General features: G+C 42.8%; 1 protein-coding gene across 9 annotated transcripts in view; it reads right to left on the minus strand.

Annotated features, from left to right (window-relative positions):
• The window catches only part of ZNF185 (zinc finger protein 185 with LIM domain), a 75,816-nt gene that overhangs the window by 14,355 nt on the left and 40,589 nt on the right, over positions 1 to 20,872 (minus strand). For 8 of the 9 annotated variants that reach the window (XM_087426642.1, XM_087426637.1, XM_087426640.1 and 5 more), the window contains 2 exons: positions 18,902 to 19,099; positions 636 to 833 (listed from right to left, as the gene is read on the minus strand). The exons of the other annotated variant lie outside the window; for it this stretch is intronic. In XM_087426642.1, coding sequence (XP_087282768.1) covers positions 636 to 833; positions 18,902 to 19,099 — 396 coding nt within the window. The remainder of the gene's footprint in view (positions 1 to 635; positions 834 to 18,901; positions 19,100 to 20,872) is intronic. 9 annotated transcript variants of the gene reach the window in all.

Genomic DNA, 20,872 nt, shown 5'->3' on the forward strand with positions numbered 1-20,872 from the left:
CTGAGGGCAGGCGGATGGGTGGACAGGACCCTGGCCATCTTGTTCAATGTGTTTATGACTGCTACCTACAACTGGCGCACAGGAGGCACTTACCTATTATCTCTAGGCCGTGGCCCGTGGGTCTTGGTTATTCCCAAACTCATGGTCACTTTGGGTAAAGACATCTGGGGAGCAAAGGGAGCACCCAAATGCTGCCATGCAAAACCATCGTGGTGGTGGTGGCAGTGGAAAAATTCATCCAACATCCTTAATTTCTGGCAGGGAGTCCCATCCACACCAGAGCACATGTGCCTCAGAGACTTTCGATCTCCAAGAATGGCAAAAGCACATCATATCCCTTTCCTCACCCAGGTCTTCAAGTTCCAAATGGCTGCCAGACAAGATGGTTCTCTGTGCACCTAATCTGTGTCAGGCTTGGTCTAACAGATTTAGTGCTGTGGCTCCAAATTGAAGCCTGTGGCAACCCAACCCTGGGATACTCCATGCTGGTCAGCTTCCCACTGGCTCCTAGCCAGTCACATCTGTAGAGGGCAGCAGGCATGCCCACTGTGTTAGGGTCTGTTCCGGGTCATGGCCCCTGACAAAACTCTGGCTTGGGCAGGCAGGAGCCCGGCCCAGCACAGCACAGTCCTTACCTGCTGGCCTGGCTGTCCAGTTCCATAAACTGCTCAGGTCTTCTGGGGCTGCTCTGCCACTCGGAGGTGCTGGGGTCTGCAGGCTGTTGGATGGCTGCAGCTGGGTCTCCCTCGTCACTTCTCAGGGTTTTGGGCCTCTCCTGCCAGGCCTCTCCCACCTTGGCAGCCACAATCTTCTCCTCAGACCCAGCCAAGGCACTGAGGAAGAATGAGCACCCTTATGGAGTGAGTGCTGTGGGACCAGTCCTTGCTCATCCAGTGCACACTGATGTCACCTTCTGTGGCTATAGCACGCTCCTTTTCTGGAGGGTGGGGCAGAGAGGAGCGCGGTATGGCCCCCACCTTGGGGAGAGTCTGTTTTGTCCTAGGGAGGGCTCCAGAACCGCTGCTCCCTTCCCACCAGCAAAGGCAGTCGCCTTCCCCATCCCAGTCTATCTGTCCTGCCTAAAAAGCCCCAAACCATCCTGTCTTCTCCCCAGGCCACGGTGCTCAGAAGACCTGTACACACAGCCAGGCCCAGCAGGGACTCAGCTCTCTGGGAAGGGGCTTATCCCCGAGGTTGCCCTGGCGGGCGGGGTGGGGGCGACAGAGAGGTAACAGGACCGTCACGCTCGCTAGATTCTCAAACAGGCTGGTGATCCCACAATGGAGGAGGGTCATGAAAACCCAAATCCTGGCCAGGCCAGAGATGTGCGGCCCAGCCCATTTGTGATCCTCGCGCACCATCTGGCGGCCGGCGTGGGCAAGGCTGCAGAATAATCCCTGCCAAAGGTGATCTCGCCCACGGCAGCCATTTTCCTTATTGACGGTCGCATTTCCCGGCAGGCACCGCGGCCTCACCTCGCGGCTGCAGGAAATGGCGGCGCGCGCAGGCGCACAAACACGAGCCACACGCTCGCCGAGTCGCGTTGGATCCTGCTGCACACACGCGTGGGCGTACACGTATTGCTGTGGCCGCTTTGTTTTCGCAGCGAGGCCCTTGTTGTCTTCTTTATTGATAAGTAGTCAAAGCTATTATTACGAGGCAATAGCATTTTCATCCCTTTTTTACACATGAAAAGGCTGGAGTGAGGGTCCGCTTGCAGCTCATAAATAGCAGTCAGTATGGAACTTTAACCCCTTCCCTGCGGCTCAATTTGATCACGTAATCGCCTCTAAACTAAGCATCACTAAATCTGGGACGGAGGTAGGGTGGAAGCAGATGCAAGGGCTCACACTTAAACATCCGGTTTAAAACAAAAGGGCCTTAACGTCAGCCACCACCATCTCCAACCCCACCCCCCTGCTTCTCTTCCCCCTCCAACAGCCAAACTTCTTGAAAGAGCTGTCTACACTAACTCGTCACTTCTTCGTTCCCTTCTTCCTGTCAACTCTCCACGAAAGCTACTATTGCTTCCCAATATCCCAAACTATCTGTTCTGCAGGACCCCAGCAGCACAGACCTTCTTTCCTCCATGTGTCTAGGACCAGTAAGTGGTCCTTTAGGTCCCTGCTCCAATTGGGGGCTCTCCAGGATTTGAGGGATCCCAAAAACAACCATCTGAGGCTAAAACAAAGTAACTGGAAACGCTCTGGATATTTTATCCAGGTAGATGGGCTTTGGAGACACCACGATGGCTGTTTGGTTGCTCCTTGGTCCCTCACTCAAAATTTAGTCTACAGTCTCCAAAAGATCACATATCAGGGCAAAAAAAAATTCTTAAAAGCCTCCTCTACAAATATTAGTAGGAAGCTTTAGCCTTCATGTTGAGCAGGTAACCTCAACTTGTCCCATTCGCCAGAAACACAATTCTGATAAAAATATAAAGTGGGGCAAGGAGGAGAGCCAACTGTTTATATAAACCAGTGAGTTTTGTATTTCTGTTTTACCTGACTCATGGCTGAAAATTTAGAATTAAAGCCATAAGATCTCTATTCCTGTCTGTATGTTTATGTATATATGTATGTAATATATGTGTAATATTTTCTTACCTTTGGATAGTATTATCAAATTAACTTTCAAAATCCCTTATCCTCCATTCCAATTGACTTAGAGATAAATAAGCACTTATATACATTAAATATTCCTAAAACTCTCATAAATTAAAGAAACAATTTCTAATACTTTGAATGTAAAAAAGAAAAATTATTCTTATAAAAACTAACCTGAATATTTTAAAAATTCTAGTTCAAAGAATTTAGATAAATCTTTGGCAAACAAGACTAATTTTATATTGTTTAATAAAAACAGTGATGTCTTGAGAGTTTTCAACATTACATAGAATAGAAGCATATATTTTTATTCGTCTTGGGTTTATTCTTCCTAAACCTAAACAGGTTTACTAGTTGAATAAGCTAGTATTATATCTACTAGATATTTAAGCTTATAAAAGTATAAATTTGTTTTTAACCAAACTGAGTCATTATTCTGACAAACTATTTCAACAGTAATTATGTTTTATAATATGTCAGCTTAAAGACAGTTTCCAAGATCCTTTTGGTAATTTAAAACCTTAGACTTATGCTAAATTAACTAATAGATATTCATTAAATACCTAGATCATTTCTAAGATAAAATACTAAAACATTAGTTATTAAGCCTAATTTTAAATTTATATACTTTTTCCTTCTTATTTTTTATAGTACAGAGAAGCTGAATTTGGATCTGTTAATAAATGTGTTCATTTGTCCGCATTGAAAAATTGTACTATAAAAAAGTAGATAACTATAAAATTTTATGATATATATATTCATAAGCTTTACTAGTCTGCTACAAAATTCTGGCATATGATAGTTCAAAATGATCTATGTCCTAGTCTTCTCTGTAAAACAGAAGTTACTAATAGTTAAAAATTGTAATCAATATGTATAAATGAGACTACTAAAAGTGGTAATGGCAAAGGGGAACAACTTTGTATGCAAAGTATGCAAAAATGTTTGTGTTAAGGAAAAAGAGAATAATTTTGTCCTAAATTTAAATAACTAGTGGTTCCAAAAAATATGTAAGATGAAATGTAAATGGATATTTTAAAAATTCTAAAACGTTCACAGAAAAGAAATTTTATTTGTCGTGGTGAAAACTGACTAAAATTTAATGGGACCATTTATAAGATTTTCAAAAAAGAGCTCTAGTATCAAATATTATACTGACGCAGAACTAAAATTTGCCTTTCTCTCTGTTAAAATAAAATTTTCTTCGATCATTGGTCTGCTCTTAATAAAAGGTTACAAATGGTCTTTCTTTCCTCCTGAGTAATCTGTCTAAAAGGCAAAGCTTTTATGTCTTATCAGCCTAATGTCCTATCCCTTATGTTGACTTTATCATGTCCTCAATTATTTTTTAAAAGGCTTTTTAATTTTAAAGAAGCTAACAGGCTCTATAATCATGTTACCTTCTGTGTCTAATTTTTTTGTCATTTTGATTCAATAGATAACTAAGTATTATTTCCCAGTATCCCATAATCTTATTTAATCAAATGTTCAAACCTCCTGATAACATTTGACATTTTGCCTTCCCCAAATAAAATATGATATATCTTTTACACCTAAAACTGACACTGGCATTTACCAGAGGGCCCAAAGAACTTATCTGTTCTTTCATCTTGTAATAAGAGAGGTGCTAAAAATAATTAGGTTTATTTAATATTGTATAAATTGCAGGGGAAGCATTGTCAAATCTAAAAAACAATAATGCCGAGCCTTTCCTAAATTAAAATTTAATGGGTAAAATGTTAATTATATAAATATTTCAGAAATTATATAAAATTCCTAGAGATTTGTCAGTGCCCTTGAAACAGAGGAAGAAGGAGTTCAAGTTTCCCTGAATTAGGATGAAACTGTGCCTGTACTCACAAGGTTAACGTGGGAAACAAAGTAACCAAAGTTTCTGAGCTTGCCTTGCAGAACAGCAGGAGGACCGCTGATAAGATAGTAGCTTGGGACAGCCCTCCACCTGACTAAGCATCACACAGGAGCATTGAGAAGCTAAAATGACCGACTGTAAGCTTCGCCTGTCATAAGAAATCTGAAAGACAGTCACCTGTGCGCAGAGGACTCTTAGAACTTCACCCCCAAGGCCACATGCTCCCCTCCCAGTCTTATTCTCACAATGTGCTTTGGAAAAACACTTAGAACTGCATGTAGGCAAACTAATCTGTGACCGGTAGAAAGAATAACTTGTTAGCAGCAAATTTATGTCCTCTGCCCAAACTGTTCCTTCTGTCCCAGATAAAGAAGTAACTGAGGTTTTTTAGATTCCTCAGGAATGTTGCATTCCACAGATCTGCTGCACAGAAAGTGCCCAACATTCTGCGGTCATCGCCTGACATTTGAGCCCTCTCCCCAATCAGTTCCCCTTTAAGATGGGTTTTTTAGGATGGTAGTCCACCGTCTTCCGATACGCTAGCTTATCGCTTATTCAAATTCTTTCTCCACCACTGCCTGCTTGGCCTTTTATCTTGCCGCGAGCAGATGGAGCCCTTGCTCAGTATCACCCTCACTGCCCATGATATGCTTCTATTTCTCAGAGTCCTGGTGCTGGTTTGCCTGATATTAAACAACAACAGCACAGTGTTGTCAGTCATAATTTCAATTATTTTTAAATGTTAACTTAGTTGCAATTTTACTTTTTAAAATTTAAATCCAGTGTATTCTAGGCTAGTGGTTTTCTATTTGAAATTCATATCAGTTACCCATGGAATTTTCTTAATATATGGATGTTCAGGGCCTTTTCTTCATTGGCAATTTGGTTTCATTCCACTCCTAAATCTCATAGTTTTAAATATGTTCTTACTACCATATGTGTGTTCTCTCATTGGCTTGAAGGTTTCCCTTTTAAAAGGGCCATTGCCACTACTGTTGCTAAACTTTTATTTATTTATTTATTTATTTATTTATTTATTTATTTATTGTGAGGAAGATCAGCCCTGAGCTAACATCCATGCTAATCCTCCTCTTTTTGCTGAGGAAGACCGGCTCTGAGCTAACATCTATTGCCAATCCTCCTCCTTTTTTTTTTTCCGCAAAGCCACAGTAGATAGTTGTATGTCATCGTTGCACATCCTTCTAGTTGCTGTATGTGGGATGCGGCCTCAGCATGGCTGGAGAAGCAGTGCATCGGTGCGCACCCAGGATCCGAACCCAGGCCACCAGTAGCGGAGTGTGCGCACTTAACCGCTATGTTGCTAAACTTTTGTTAGAACAAGTATCCCCACATGGGGAATTCTGGCTCTTGCAAATGACTGAGGAATCCATTTCACCAGTTAAGTCATCCAAGAAATCCAGCAAGTTCTTCCTCTTACCCCAAATTATATTGTCCTTGTCCTCAGTCATCTGAAATGACAGAGCTAATGGACTACAAAACTTAAACCTTGCTAAACCGATGGAAAAACTCAATTTACCATGGCCTAATGTTTTACCTGATCCTCTCCTGCTGGGTCACACCAACTGTCCCCATGTGAAATGATAACCAGCCCACATGTGAGAATTCCCTATTCTGTCTGGGTTCTTGAAGATTCTAACTTGGTCAATTCAGACATTCTAAAATACTAACAAGGATTTTTCCTATCCTCCATTGACTCTCCCTCACAATTCTGCTGTTATTGTTGCCTACATCCTTACAGTTCTTTCTCTGCCTCCCTCTGCACTTCCTAGAATCCTGGGCTAGTCAAGTCTCCCCCACTAGCAGAGTGCACCAACTGGCCTTCCTCCTGGCACATGCCCAGTGGCTGAGGGACTGCTTGCTACTTGGGACTATTGGCAGTAAGTGGTCCTTAATCCCTTGGCTCACAGACTCCAAAATTCACACTCACAGATTCCTGATGAACCTAGTCTACTGAGATGCCATGCCAGTGACTGGACCCAAAGACTGGAAATAGAGAACCCAGCCAGGTCTGGGAAGGGGATTTGTCCACAGCCACACCCCAGCACGCTCCAGGAGGTGGACTACTTAGGAGGAAGAGAGAAAAGGAGTTTCCAGGGTGTTGCTGCCCACCTCAGAAACACAGCACACTCAGCCTTCCCTCCTGTCTCAGAGACAGAGCCTTCTCCTTCCTGCACAAGGCTCTGGAACCTCCCACCCCGCAGCTCCCACCATGACCTCAGTGACCCTTCACCTTCACGTTTGCTCACTCTCTCTCTCTCTCTTTTTTTTTTTTGTGAGGAAGAGTGGCCCTGAGCTAACATCTGTGCCCATCTTTCTCTATTTTGTATGTGGGACACCGCCACAGTGTGGCTTGATGAGCGGTGTCTAGGTCTGTGCCTGGGATCCGAACCTGCGAACCCCGGGCCGACAAAGTGGAGCGTGAACTTAACCACTATGCCACCGGGCTGGCCTTGCTCACTCTCTTTTTGAACAGCAAACTCTCCTTACCTGGCATATAAGCACGCACTCTAGAAGGCCCTCCCCATCATCTCGTAGCTGTTTATCCACTCAACCCTCTCACATCCATCACTTCATGGGCAACTTTTTAGAAACTAGAGTTGTGCACCTCCACCAATTGTACTTCCTCACCCCCCACTCCGTCCTCAATCCACCATAATCCAACCATAGCCTTTCTGCTCCACCAACCTGCCCCCTCAAGGTAGCCACCCCCTGAGCTCCTCTTCCTCTACAAGACCCTTCAGTATTATTTTCCAGAATTCCGACCCATCTGCCTTTGTTTCTTATTTTTCCTTTTTTCATTTTATATACTCCATTAGAGTTTTAGGGGCCAATAATTAATACCTCCCTTTTTTTCTTTCTGAGACAAAAGAAGAGCAGAAAATGGAGATAAATGTCAGCTGATAAAGCAGACGGCTTTACGTGAAGAGCCCAAAAGGAAGGCTTCCCTTGCATCTCCAAAGCACAGGCACTTACTCACCCAGCCACGGGCCTGGCTGGACAACTGGGCCTGGGAGCTTGTGGAGAGAAGCAGAGAATTCAGGGGAACCTTCTAGGCTGTACATCTGAAGTCATCTGCTTCCAAAGACAGGGGGAATTAGGGGCCAAGTGGGGTCCATGCAGTTCCTTTTCCCAACTTGGCAACCAAATAAGCCATTCTTCCCCAAGAGAAGAGGAGGAGGGAGGCCAATAGTATTGATGGTGCTCAGGGCAAGCTGCCCCAGGAAGCACCACTCTGGTATGCGGATTATTTCGAGCTGAAGACAATAAGGACTCAGAGAGCTCAAGAAAAATATTTGAGTTTCCCCTCCCAAACTGCCTAAAGAATTTAAAACCAAAAAATCTGTTTTAGGAAGGGGTTATTATCATGACTGCTATAAAAGATAATTTAGCATAGAGGTTACAATAGAAAAGGCACCAACAAGCCCATCTTATCGGGAGTTCTGTCTCTCTGGCCACATTCTTTGGATGGCCCTGCGAGGAGTTGTCAGACAATCATTTACAAGAGAAGTCTCCATTTGTAAAGGTATCTCCCTCTCTGTATTGGGAAAAGTGGGGGGTGAGCTCATTTTTAGTAACTTATCAATGTGGAAGGTGAGGCCTTGGGCTGCATAATAATATTACTCTTGTTTACTGTGCTTTAGTGGTAATCTCCTATAACTGACTCCCCCCACCCCCAAAATCCTCCTTTGTCATTGGCTGAAAATGATATTTAAGACGAGAATTTCTGCTATTGTGTGGAGAAACGCAGTGTCCCTGCTTTCTCCCATGTATACATGTTATTAAACTTGGTATTATTTTCTCCTGCTAACCTGTCTTGTTGATTATTTGGCCAGCCAGAAGAACCTTAAGGGAAAGGGCAGAGAGAGATTCTCCCTCTTCCCCCGACAGTTTTGGCGAGCCAGCCAGGAGAAGCACTGGCTGGTAAGTTGCCTTCTCTGGCTGGAAGACCTGCCTTCTCCCTGGACTGCTGCAGATGATGAGATACGGGAACACCTGATGAAAGCCGGCAAAAGGTAAGACTTCTTACCACGTCAGTCTCCCGGAATCTCTATCTGCGGAGTCCAGCGGAAGGAAGTGGTGAGAATATTTTTCTCTTTCTAAATTTAGATTGGCAGGAGAAAATATTTGGGAAACTAGTTTCTTGGGCTTTTAGTGACTCTTGGTTTAAATTTGGTAGAGTACTCTTGGTTTTTGATCTTGATCCCTTTTCCTCCCAAAGGTAGTCTCTGTTTTTCTCTTTTGTCTGTGTCTTTTGTCATAAGAAGGAAATACCATAGGGTAGGACGCAGGCATAGGCCCTATAAGCCTGCTGTCCGGGCCGGCCCCACAGACTGGTGAGTTTGCGGGTCTCACCAGACCGGCGTCTACAAACTTTGCTGTGGGTTATTATGCACATGAAGTGAAGGCCATTGCCAAGGGCATCTTGGAAGCCAAAAATGCCGCAAATTTAAGTGGGCGCGGGTCGAGCAGTTAAGAGCCATTAGGGCGCTCGCCACTTTCAGAAGACTCCCGTGACAGGATAAGTTGGATCACGGAACGGGGTAGATGACACAGGTCCCCCGCCAACTGCAAGAAAATGTCCGTGCAACAACGAGGTACTCTGTAAAGCACACAGTCCCCGACCCCGCGGCACCTCCCCCGCTAGGTATTATTCTGGCTCCAAGAGACCTAAGGCGTGGCTAAAGCTGTCATTGTGCACATAAGAAAAAAAAAAAACCGGATGAGGTTTTTCCTTCTGTCTTGTTCTGTGTCCTGAGAAAACTTGGCTTTGTGACCAGTGAGAATATTCTCCTTGGTCTCCACCATACGGAAGGTGCATTTACCGGGGTGCACCTTGGTGGCCAGTCGAGTAGACTGGGGTTCCGAACTGTCTCTGTCCGGCTGTGCCAAGCTCTCAGGGGAGTCTGAATATCTTTGGGAGTGAATTCTGTGGATCATGAGGGCTACATCATCTGCGCCCTCACCAGGGACGCCTCGTGCGTCCATGGGAAAGATTTATTCTAAGCGTGGAAAGTTACCTCTGGGTCTTTCCTTAAAAAGGCTTATTGGTTCGAGTCACTATTGGAATAAATATACAAATGAAGATCCTACTCGTCAATGGCCAGACGACGGATCCTTTGAATTGGAAAAACCTCTAAATTGGGGGAAAAAAAATGTTTGAGAGCTCTCACATAATTGCTTAATTGGTACCTAAGAATTAAGGCCAGAAAAAGGAAGGGAAAAATTTGACTAGTTTTAAGACCTTGACTCAGGTTACAATTGAATTGAGAACATGTAAAAGTGTAAGTGTTGATAAGATTATAAAGGTTAGAATGTTTGAGCTAATTTTATACAAAGAGGTTACATCAACTTTGCCTGAGTATGTTTTAAAATGTCTGACTGAGAATGCTTCTCTTGTCCAAAATTAGAAGACCAAGACCTATTGATAAAAATCTTAATGATAATTATGTTTAAAGGTATAAGAGGTGACGAAATTTACATGAAATTTTGTAAGAAAAAAACTAATGTTATTTCTATTACAGAACTGGTTAACAAAAATAGTAATTTAAATGATGGCTAATTTTATCTGAAGTCTTATGAAGTCTTGTAGGCAATCTAAATAATTATTGGAAATAAGTAACTAAATAGTTGTAAAAAAGATGAATGTTGGATGAACTTTAAACAATAATTATGTGTTATGGTGGTTACAGCTTCCAAACTCTTTTTGGTGACTTAAAACTTGAGAGTTTTGCTAAGTTGTATGATAAAAATTCTCTGAGTATCATCATTTCCAAATAAGATAAGATATTAGACATTGATTGCTAAATGTACATTTGTCTACTTTTGGCTTTTCATTACAGGAAAACTAAAAGATATTTTGGGTCTATTGGTAAAAACGTGTTTTATTAAAAGATTGTACTATAAAGTAATGTGTTTCCAGAAGTTATGAAGTGTTTATAAATTTTCCAAGCCACAAGATACTAATGTAAAAAAAAAGTTTATAATTGTTTACTTAGTTTTTACTTACAAATTAAGGTTTCTACGGGGTAAAATTCCTAATTAATATATGTGATTGAAGCTACTAAAAATTAAGAAAAATATGTCTGTGTACAAGGGAAGTAAGATGTATAAAGGTACAAAGAATGGAAATATTTTGTTTGGTTAAGAAAGACAAATTTGTCCTCAAGTACTAGGAGGGAAAAGAAAGACATGGGACAAATTCTGAATGTAAAAGGAAAGTTATAGAAGGTTTGTGGAAGAGGAATTCTGGAAAAAGAGTTTTATGAATGGTCAAGTTGCCTAAGATTGAAATAAATTTAATTAAGTAAATAAGTTTTAATAGCAGAAATAAGCTGGTGCAAAATTAAAATTTGGTCTTCTGTCTCTTAAAAGGATAATTTGCTTAAACTTGATAAAGAAGCTACAAAAGATTTTTTCTTTACCTTTGAGTAAGTCTACCTAAAAGACAGAAAAAAAAAAACTGTTAAAATAATTTCCTGTGTTCAAAAGACTGAGGTCTCTCTATTAAGGCTTTTTGGACTGTTAATGCTCTGTTTGCTTTGACTTTTTATATTTTTGACAAGCTCCCCAAAATTCATATCTTAAATAAAGTCTTTTTTTTACTTTTTTTCTTTGAAAATTTTCAAAGGGCCCTGGAACTTCTCAAAGAAATTTGCTCTCTTCCTATAAGGAAAAAGATACTAAACTTATTAGGCTTATTCAGTATGTTAAATTACATAGAAAACATTGTCAGACAAGTGATGATAAGCCTGCTTAGGTGCTATTATGTGGGCAAATGTTATTGACATAGGTGTTTTAAAATTGTATAACATTACTGAAATGCTGATCTGTCCTGATTATCAGTCATAATTCTGGTTATTATTATTTTAAAGTGTTGTATGTCACAAAATTAACCAAATTTCTTTGTCAATTGCCATTTTGAGGTCTTGTTGTTTACAGACTTAAAGTTTCTTTGCTCTAATGCTTTTGCAAAATGTTTCAACTTCAAAAAATTCATGGAAAGGACTCGGACATTTACACTAAAGTACAGGCTTCTGATAAATTTTCTGATCATAAAACTGAACTGGGTAAAGAAATTACAGAAATCTGATGGAGAGACTGATAACTTCATGAAGCTGCTAACAAAAAGATTGAGATCAAAAATGGATTACACAGGACTGAATGAACTGATAAAGATGATTATAATTTTTATGATTTTTCATTTGAAGTATTGCTGAATTTTTAATGTTTTGTTTTTTCAGATTTAAAGAAAACTTTTTCTCTTTTCTCCTGAGCTAGCTATGACTTATAGCAATTTGGTAAATGATACTTTTGTAAATAAAATTAAAATATTTATCTTTTTCTCTCTACCTGATCCCTCGAATTTAAAAACTCTTAGTAAGTGAATATTGTTGTTTTCATGGCAATATAGTTATTTGCATAAGTTCAATAAGAATCTGTTCTCCTTATAACAGGACACAATTGGAAACACTGGTTATATTACCAAGGTTGTGACTGGAACATCATATTTGCGATATAACCATACAGCTTTTGAACAATGAAGATTCGACTTTATGGAATAAAGCCACGTGGAAATATTGGCCTGGTACCTTATGTTCCAAGCAGCACTTACCAGGATAAGTAAAGAATGTCACTTATCTGGCAGGTACAAGGAACCTCAAAATATTTTGGGGAAACCTCGGAAGAGAGGAATTCACCCAAATCTGTAGGTATTGCAGGCAACGTCTGATGACAAAATCTTTGGCTTGGCTTTCCTGGCCTCAAGAGACCTTTAAAGTTCAATGTAAGATTCCTTATAAAAAGTTCCAGCAAAGCAGATTTAAAAGAGCCTATGTGATCAATTGCTATTCTTGCTGTACTTATGTAAATAATTGGGCCAACTCTATTAGAACTAGACTTATTTTACAAACTAGTTAGTTTTAATTTATCTATCTTTGATAAAAATGAGGGTGATTTTAGAGAAAAAATTATGTTTCAGTAAAAACTATAGTATACATTTGCGGATATTAGATCCTAGTTTTGTTAATTGTCTTTTGAGGTTTTTGTTTTATATCTGTTGACGGGACTGGATCCTGATTTCTTCTAGTCTCCTAAAATATCTGGCTACAGATGTCCAAACTAACGTTTTTGATTTTTTCCATCATTTTCATTTGAAATCACTGAGACCTGAACCTGCCCTTTTTCCTGAAGCCTTACAAACTGAAGCTGATGAACTTGATATAAACTTAAGAGATGACCTGACGACACCATCAGAGACATTTTAAACTGCAAAAGATACTTTGACGCTGACATCTAAAATTCTTCTTCACTGGCTGTCCTCTGAACTCAAAAACTGGTTTACAATTTGCTCTAACCATTAACCTTGTTTTTCTTTCGTTTACACAAATATGCTTTTGGAGTCTGCCATGCTGTTGGCACAATTTGAAAATCCCGTGGATTCTTAACTTCTGCAGGAACTCCTATTGCTAATGGACACTTAATTACAGCCTTATTACAAGCTATTCATCTTCCTTCAAAAATTGCCATTGTTCATTGTTCAGCCCATACTAAGGAGACTGATGTCATATCTTTAGGGAATGACAGGGCTGACAGAGCTGCTAAACATGCAGCTCACTATGGACCCCCTTATCCGTTTTCCACCCAATTTTTAAATCTGCCTTTATCCCTGACTGATGTTATTAACTATCAGGCAAATGCCCCACAATCTGAAAAAGACAATTGGATACAAAAGGGTGCCAAACAATTATCAGATAGATTATACATTGGACCAAATGGACTTCCAGTAGCTCCTTTTCTTTTGACTTTTTGGCTTACACTTATCTCCCACCAAATGGGACATATGTGCAAACGGGGGATAGTTAAGGAACTGAAAGACAATTGGTTTTGCCCTGGCATCCATAAAATTTCTGACCAAATCACCTCCCAGTGCACAACTTGCAAATCTTACCAAGTCTCTGGGAGAAATCAGTGTGATCCAGGAAGTCCTCCCAGGCCCACGCTGCCTTTTGCGGCACTCCAAATGGATTTTATAGACTTGCCTTCAGCTTTAGGTTACTCTCACTGTTTGGTTATTGTCTGCATGTTTAGTGGATGGACTGAATGCTATCCGACCAGACATGCAGATGCCACAACAGTGGTAAAGAAATTAATAACTGAAGTTATTCCTCGCTTTGGCATTCCTTTATGGATTGAATCAGACCAAGGAACTCATTTTACAGCAGAGATAAACCACTTGCTTGCAAAAACTCTGGGGTATTCATTAAAATTTCATACCCCATATCACCCTCAGTCATCAGGGCAAATGGAACGTAAAAATCTAGATATAAAAAGAACTCTAGGAAAAATCTGTCAAGAAACTGGACTTAAATGGCCAGAAGCTCTGCCCTTGGCCCTTATGAAGATTCAAAATACTCCAAATAGAAGGCATGGATTGACTCCTTTTGAAATAGTTTTTGGACGTCCGATGCCTACTGGCGTCTCTAAACCTTCAATTCCTGGATTAAATGAATATTAGGGGAACTTAAGTGAACAATTTGATGCTATGACTTGTTATATACAAAAATTAACTAGTATACTTGAAGCATATCATCAACAGGTAAAAGAGACATGGCCACCACCTTCTGACAAGCCTTGCCATCCCTTTCGACCAGGAGACCGGGTGTACATCAAGGTCTTTAGAAGAAAACACACACTGTCACCTCGCTGGGAAAGACCTTATAAAGTCTTACTGACGACCTGCACTGCCATCAAAATAAAGAAAAAATCTTCCTAGATCCATGGGAGCCACGCCAAAATAGACCCAGAACATCGCTCTCAAGACAACTGGGAGATAATCCCCACAGGTGACCTTAAACTAAGGATTTCGAGGGCCAAAACCCAGGCCCCAGAAGCAGCCGACATCACGAAGTAGACAGCTTTTCCCAAGATCACGGATCGAGAAAACCTACTTTGACCCATTTCCTCCCCCTTGCTTCAAAACTCCCTATATATATACACACTCACACACACAAACTATTAGTGGATATATATATATATTTTTTTAAATCATTTATTAGAAAGCTGACTGGAGAGTGCTGGTCTCTATCTGTCCCTCTTCCCTCTCTAAGTCTCCGCTATGGGCTCTTTTCCGATCTGTGTCTTGCTTTTACTAACCCTCTCCTTTTCAACAGGTCGGGCACAGACCAAACACCCCCTTATGCCAGTTTACCAAGCCCTAGCCACGCTAACTAATCAATCTGACTGTTGGTTATGTCAACAGCTAGATAGTGCAAAAAAAAACTTAACTAGTCTTTGTTCCTGCTGATATGAACACCTGGTAGACTAAGTACGGAAAATGGATAAATAACAGAGTATGGTATCCGCAACAAGAGAAACTTCACTCTGCTTCTTCTCCTGGTGAGTCACTTGGACCCCAGAAAGACTACTTAAAAGGTCAAGGACTGTCCCTTGCCCAAGTACAAGCAATAGGTAAAAGTTTTTCCCTCTGCATTAAAAGCAAACATGGCGCTAGACCTTTCCTGGGTGACATACCGAGACAATATTGCAGTCAAACTCTGTGGTTTGATTCCACAGGTGGCATCTTCAGAACTCTCAAGGGAATTATAAGTGACTCTATCACTACTCCCCCTGGCACAAACATTTGCCAAATCACCAAGTGCTCTAGATGGCCTACGAGACACCCGTGTGCAACTTGGGGTATCGCAGCTATCCGCATGGTTAGGCTGCCCAATGCCACAGACTATATATGGGTAGATCAAAAATCTGGACTCACCTGGTCAGGTGACAAGACCAGGCTTTATAGCTGCCAAAATCAGACTACAGGCCTCCTGTACCAGCTATTCCGCAATCTATTCTGTTCTCGCAGACTGACAGAAACTCATGGGAAATGGAGATGTTTAGGTAGTAACAGTGCAAGTGGCACAGATCATGAAATAGTCCAGATCCTGGAAACTACAGACTCAATTCTAACCTTGTCTTTAAACTACACTAGTCTTTTCATTTTATGCGGCAACAAAGTGTATAAAGGATTCCCACCTAATTGGTCAAGACGATGCGGACTTGGATACCTGGCTCCTTCTGTCACCAAACACTCCACCTTAAATGCTAGCCAAATTACAAACTTGGGTTCGTTTGTTCATAAGATTGTGCCACATAAAGGTGCCAGTCGAGAAATCGTGGAAAATCCATTTGTGTATCACAACTCCAAGTTCTTTTCAGCCTTGAGAGTCCTATTCCCCAGCTTTAGAGATTATGAGTTGAAAAAGGCAATATTAAATCTCCCTATGGTAATGGAGCAAGAGTTCAACACCACCATGCAAACCTTGAACATACTCCAGTCAGAGATTAACAGCCTAGCATCTGTGGTGCTCCAAAATCGACGTGCTCTGGACTACTCACTGCCCAACAAGGAGGAGCATGCACAATCATTGGAGAAAAATGTTGCTTTTATGTGAATCAAACAGGTCAAGTAATATCTAACTTAAATCTATTAAAAGAAAAGATTGACATTTTTCATCAGATAAACGAAGCTCACACATTTTATTGGACTGACTTATTTCCAGGATTGGGAGACTGGTTTAATGGAGTGTGGGGAAATGTGCTCCGATTTGTTCTTTTCTGCTTGTTCATCCTCATTCTAATCTATGTTCTTTTCTCTCTTTGCAGACTTCTTATCACTCGGGTACTAACTCGATTTCTCTCTCCACAGTCACCAGCTCAGCTTTTAATATGTGACACTTCTAGGGAAGTTTCAGAGGAGGGAACTGATGGTGCTCAGGGCAAGCTGCCCCAGGAAGCACCACTCTGGTATGCAGATTATTTCGAGCTGAAGACAATAAGGACTCAGAGAGCTCAAGAAAAATATTTGAGTTTCCCCTCCCAAACTGCCTAAAGAATTTAAAACCAAAAAATCTGTTTTAGGAAGGGGTTATTATCATGACTGCTATAAAAGATAATTTAGCATAGAGGTTACAATAGAAAAGGCACCAACAAGCCCATCTTATCGGGAGTTCTGTCTCTCTGGCCACATTCTTTGGATGGCCCTGCGAGGAGTTGTCAGACAATCATTTACAAGAGAAGTCTCCATTTGTAAAGGTATCTCCCTCTCTGTATTGGGAAAAGTGGGGGGTGAGCTCATTTCTAGTAACTTATCAATGTGGAAGGTGAGGCCTTGGGCTGCATAATAACATTACTCTTGTTTACTGTGCTTTAGTGGTAATCTCCTATAACTGACTCCCCCCACCCCCAAAATCCTCCTTTGTCATTGGCTGAAAATGATATTTAAGATGAGAATTTCTGCTATTGTGTGGAGAAACGCAGTGTCCCTGCTTTCTCCCATGTATACATGTTATTAAACTTGGTATTATTTTCTCCTGCTAACCTGTCTTGTTGATTATTTGGCCAGCCAGAAGAACCTTAAGGGAAAGGGCAGAGAGAGATTCTCCCTCTTCCCCCGACAGTTTAAACAAGAGAGCAGGGAAACGGCACCTCCCTGCTCAACTGGCATTCTCCAGGCAACCTCATCCACTCTCTAGCCCTGGTCGAATTTTCACTCAACTCCAGGCCTGTTTACTCAAAAGCCTACTAGACATTGTTGCCCGGATTCCCTACAGGCACTTCACATTCAGCATGACCCAAATGACCTTACCATATCTCTACCCAGCAGCCCTCAACCTCCTTGCGAGCCCTCAGCTAGTTCCTGACACACTTTGGGGCCATCACCATTCACCCAGTTGCCCAACCCTGAAATCTTAAGAGCAGCCTTGGCTACCACTTTCCCTCACCTTTACCATTAGTAAGGCAACAAGACTTGTAGCCGTCACCTCTCCCTTGGCTGAGCAAACAGTCTCCTAACTGGTCTCCTGCCCTGTCTTACTGTATACCCCCTGGCCTGATCCTCCACACAGCAGCTGGAGGGAATCTCCCTAGAAGTTATGTCTGGTCATCACACTCTCCTGTGTGAAAGCTCTCAGTGGCCCCTGGGGTCCTCAGAAGCTGGGTCACACTCCTCAGCCTAGGAGCAGGTGCCTGCCCAGTCCCCTCTCAACATTTCCTACCAAGCCACCAATTAACCCTTCCTTCACTGCAGTCACCCTGACTCCATATTTCCTTCATGGTGTGTCTGTGTGGCAAAATATTCCAGCTTCAACCTCATCTCACCTGTAAAGAAAACCTCTCCTGACACTACCCTCTACTCAAAAAGAAACCCCATCGCTTACTTCTTCACCTATGGGTTGCACTTCTTACACCCCCTCTTGCTGGATGGAATGCTGAGTGGTATAGGAAGCCACATGCTGTGGCAGGAAGTCCAAAGTTGTTTGCTCAGTATCTTTGGTCTGGGCCCTTACAGGGCCTGGGTCAAGGATGGGCAGAGGGGTCAAGGACGAGTTGGATATTCTTAAATAAGAAAATGTCTTATCTAATAGGTAAGCCTGGCCTTAAAAATAGCCTCCTACCTAAATAATTATGGAACCTCTATGGTCTAAGAATCCCAGTATCGTGAGGGTAGATGGACATTTTTATTTTATCCCTGCAAAAGGAGCCAAAGATACCATCTCCTGTCTCCTGGGGCAGTGAGGATCTCAGCTCTCCCCTTCTAGAATTTCTGTCCTGTGCGAGAAACCATTTGCTTGGATCTGCAGAAGTGGTAAGTGCTTTCATTTGCTCTCCCTGAAATCTCCGAGTAATACAAGCCTTCTGCGTTTTAACGATCTGTAGACATGTCTGTGCTGTATAGGGCATGCAGCATGGCAGGCCAGATGCTGTCAGGAGAGCCTTGACTTGAACACCTCACATGCACACCATACAGTTACCTCCAGTCACAGTCACACTTGCCCTCTCATTCATGAACACTGACACACACCAACACATGACCGATCACAATCCCTCTGCCACCCTCGCTGCCACTGTCACCCTCTCTAATACCTGCTCACTCATGCTCTCTTCCTCTCATCCTGACCTTCTCTCTCTCTCTGCTTCACCCTGTTGCACTCTCTCACTTTTTCTCTCTCTGTCATTCTCTGACACCACCATTTTATACACACAAACAGCCTTCACCCTACCTGGGACCCCCAACTGCAGTGCACCTATACTCTGGGAGACCTCCTTCCTGCTCTACAAGTCAGGAATTAGCCAGGGCTTCTTACCTCTGGTGACAGACACATGCTCCCATCGCAGGCCCCATCCCAGCTCCTTGCACCACAGGAAGCCCCTTGACACTGCTCCACGCCCAGGGAGTCACCATCCTAACCCCACTCATGACACAGAAACATGAATACCCAGGTGTACGATGTGCCAGGCACTGGCATGGACATGGGGTGAAAGAGGGTCCCACCTGGGTCATGGGCCCTGACAAAACTCTGGCTAGGGCAGGCAGGAGCCTGGCCCAGCACAGCACAGTCCTTACCTGCTGGCCTGGCTGTCCAGTTCCATAAACTGCTCAGGTCTTCTGTGGCTGCTCTGCAACTCGGAGGTGCTGGGGTCTGCAGGCTGTTGGATGGCTGCAGCTGGGTCTCCCTCGTCACTTCTCGGGGTTTTGGGCCTCTCCTGCCAGGCCTCTCCCACCTTGGCAGCCACAATCTTCTCCTCAGACCCAGCCAAGGCACTGAGGAAGAATGAGCACCCTTATGGAGTGAGTGCTGTGGGACCAGTCCTTGCTCATCCAGTACACACTGATGTCACCTTCTGTGGCTATAGCACGCTCCTTTTCTGGAGGGTGGGGCAGAGAGGAGCGTGGTATTGCCCCCATCTTGGGGAGAGTCTGTCTTCTCCTAGGGAGGGCTCCAGAACCGCTGCTCCCTTCCCTCTAGCAAAGGCAGTCCCCACATGTGCTAGATGAAGCCTGAGCCTCCAATGCTTTTGCCACACCCTGAATCCAACAAGGAGGGAATGGCTTCCCAGCTGTCCCAGGCCTTGAGCTCTTTGGGAAGTCTTCCTTCCTCCCTGGCCTGCCATCTCCATACCCACCCTGAGGTGCTTCTCACTGCTGGTGCCTCCTCCAGAACCTCTATCCTATGTGATGGTGATGGTGATGGCCTGGCAGCCTCAGGAAGCAAAGTTGTCATATGCCCACTAGGCCAGAAGCAAAGACTGAGTCAGGTTACTGACAGCATAAGCCCAGCCATTTTAATTCCAGAAAATGAAAATCTAGCTCATCATCTCCTTGATTCTGGCTCTTCCTGAACTCAACCCTCCCAGCATCAGCAGCCTGCCTCCAATTGCTGGTGGGTCTATCCCAGGACAAGAAGCCCACACCACCAGCTACCTCTATCCCTGGGACTCTTTATTCATGGAAGTTAATCCCATAGTAGTCAGTCTCCCTGCCTTCAAGCTGAAATAACAAGAGGAGCAATGACCAAACTTTTCGGAGAGTATGTCCTGAAAGCAATGTGATTCTTCAGGCTCAGGGGGAAGGAACCAAAATCCTGCAGCAGGGACAACAAGGCGATCACCGCCTCCAGCTGCATCTGGCAGATCTGCAGGCAAGGGGGTGCTGTGCCTCATTGTGCCACTTCTACCCTGATGGTCTGCTGCAGCCCAGCCAGATACCAAAAGTGGTCTGCTCAGATAATGCCAGCCCCATAGCCAGCAGGATGCCCCAATACACCCACCTCACTTCTGCCTGTGACATATATACTTGAGCTAAAGACAAACCTAGAAGAGCCCTGCGCTAGCTTTACCATGGACTTAATCAGAATCCTCTCCCATCCCATGTCCTCTATAGAATTACAGTAATAGAGGTTATCCTCACCAAGTTTGTGAATAAAGCCAAGATTCTCTGCAAAGAGCAATTTAGGGACCCACTGCAATACAGAGACAAGTGATTGAATAAGGCTCCTTCACTCTAGGCCTTAGAGCAGTCATTTCAATTATAGGAGGTGTAACCCATCAGACCTATCAAAAGGAAATCTTACTAAAACAGTCACAGGAAGCCTTGCTGACCAATTTAACATCCCAGACGTCTTCCAAGCTCCTAATGAATTGCCTGGAAGTCAAGTTTTCAGAGACAGGCAAGGTAACACTTCTGGCTGTAACTAGATCAAAGATCCAGTAGCATACTACAGCTACTTCCAATTTTCAACAAATCACACTCTCTACATGGAAGACAACACCCCCTTCCATTCTTGCACTACCTCAACTAGACTCCACTGGTTGACAATGGTTGTCCACAGCGAATAAATGTGCTTCAAGTTCACCTGTTCCTCGTGCAGACAGAACATAAACCCCCAAAGCCCAGACTTGCAACATAAGAAAGAGGAAAACAGCATATGTTTTAGATGTAAAGTCTAATAAAAGTTTAGTGGAGAGGGGATGACCTACTCTGTTATCTCACTAAATGAAATCATGCCAATAAAGCTAGTAAAGGGGAGCAGAGGCC

This window comes from Ceratotherium simum, chromosome X (assembly GCF_057802395.1).
Source record: "Ceratotherium simum simum isolate JZ-2026a chromosome X, ASM5780239v1, whole genome shotgun sequence".
Taxonomy (NCBI): Eukaryota; Metazoa; Chordata; class Mammalia; order Perissodactyla; family Rhinocerotidae; genus Ceratotherium; species Ceratotherium simum.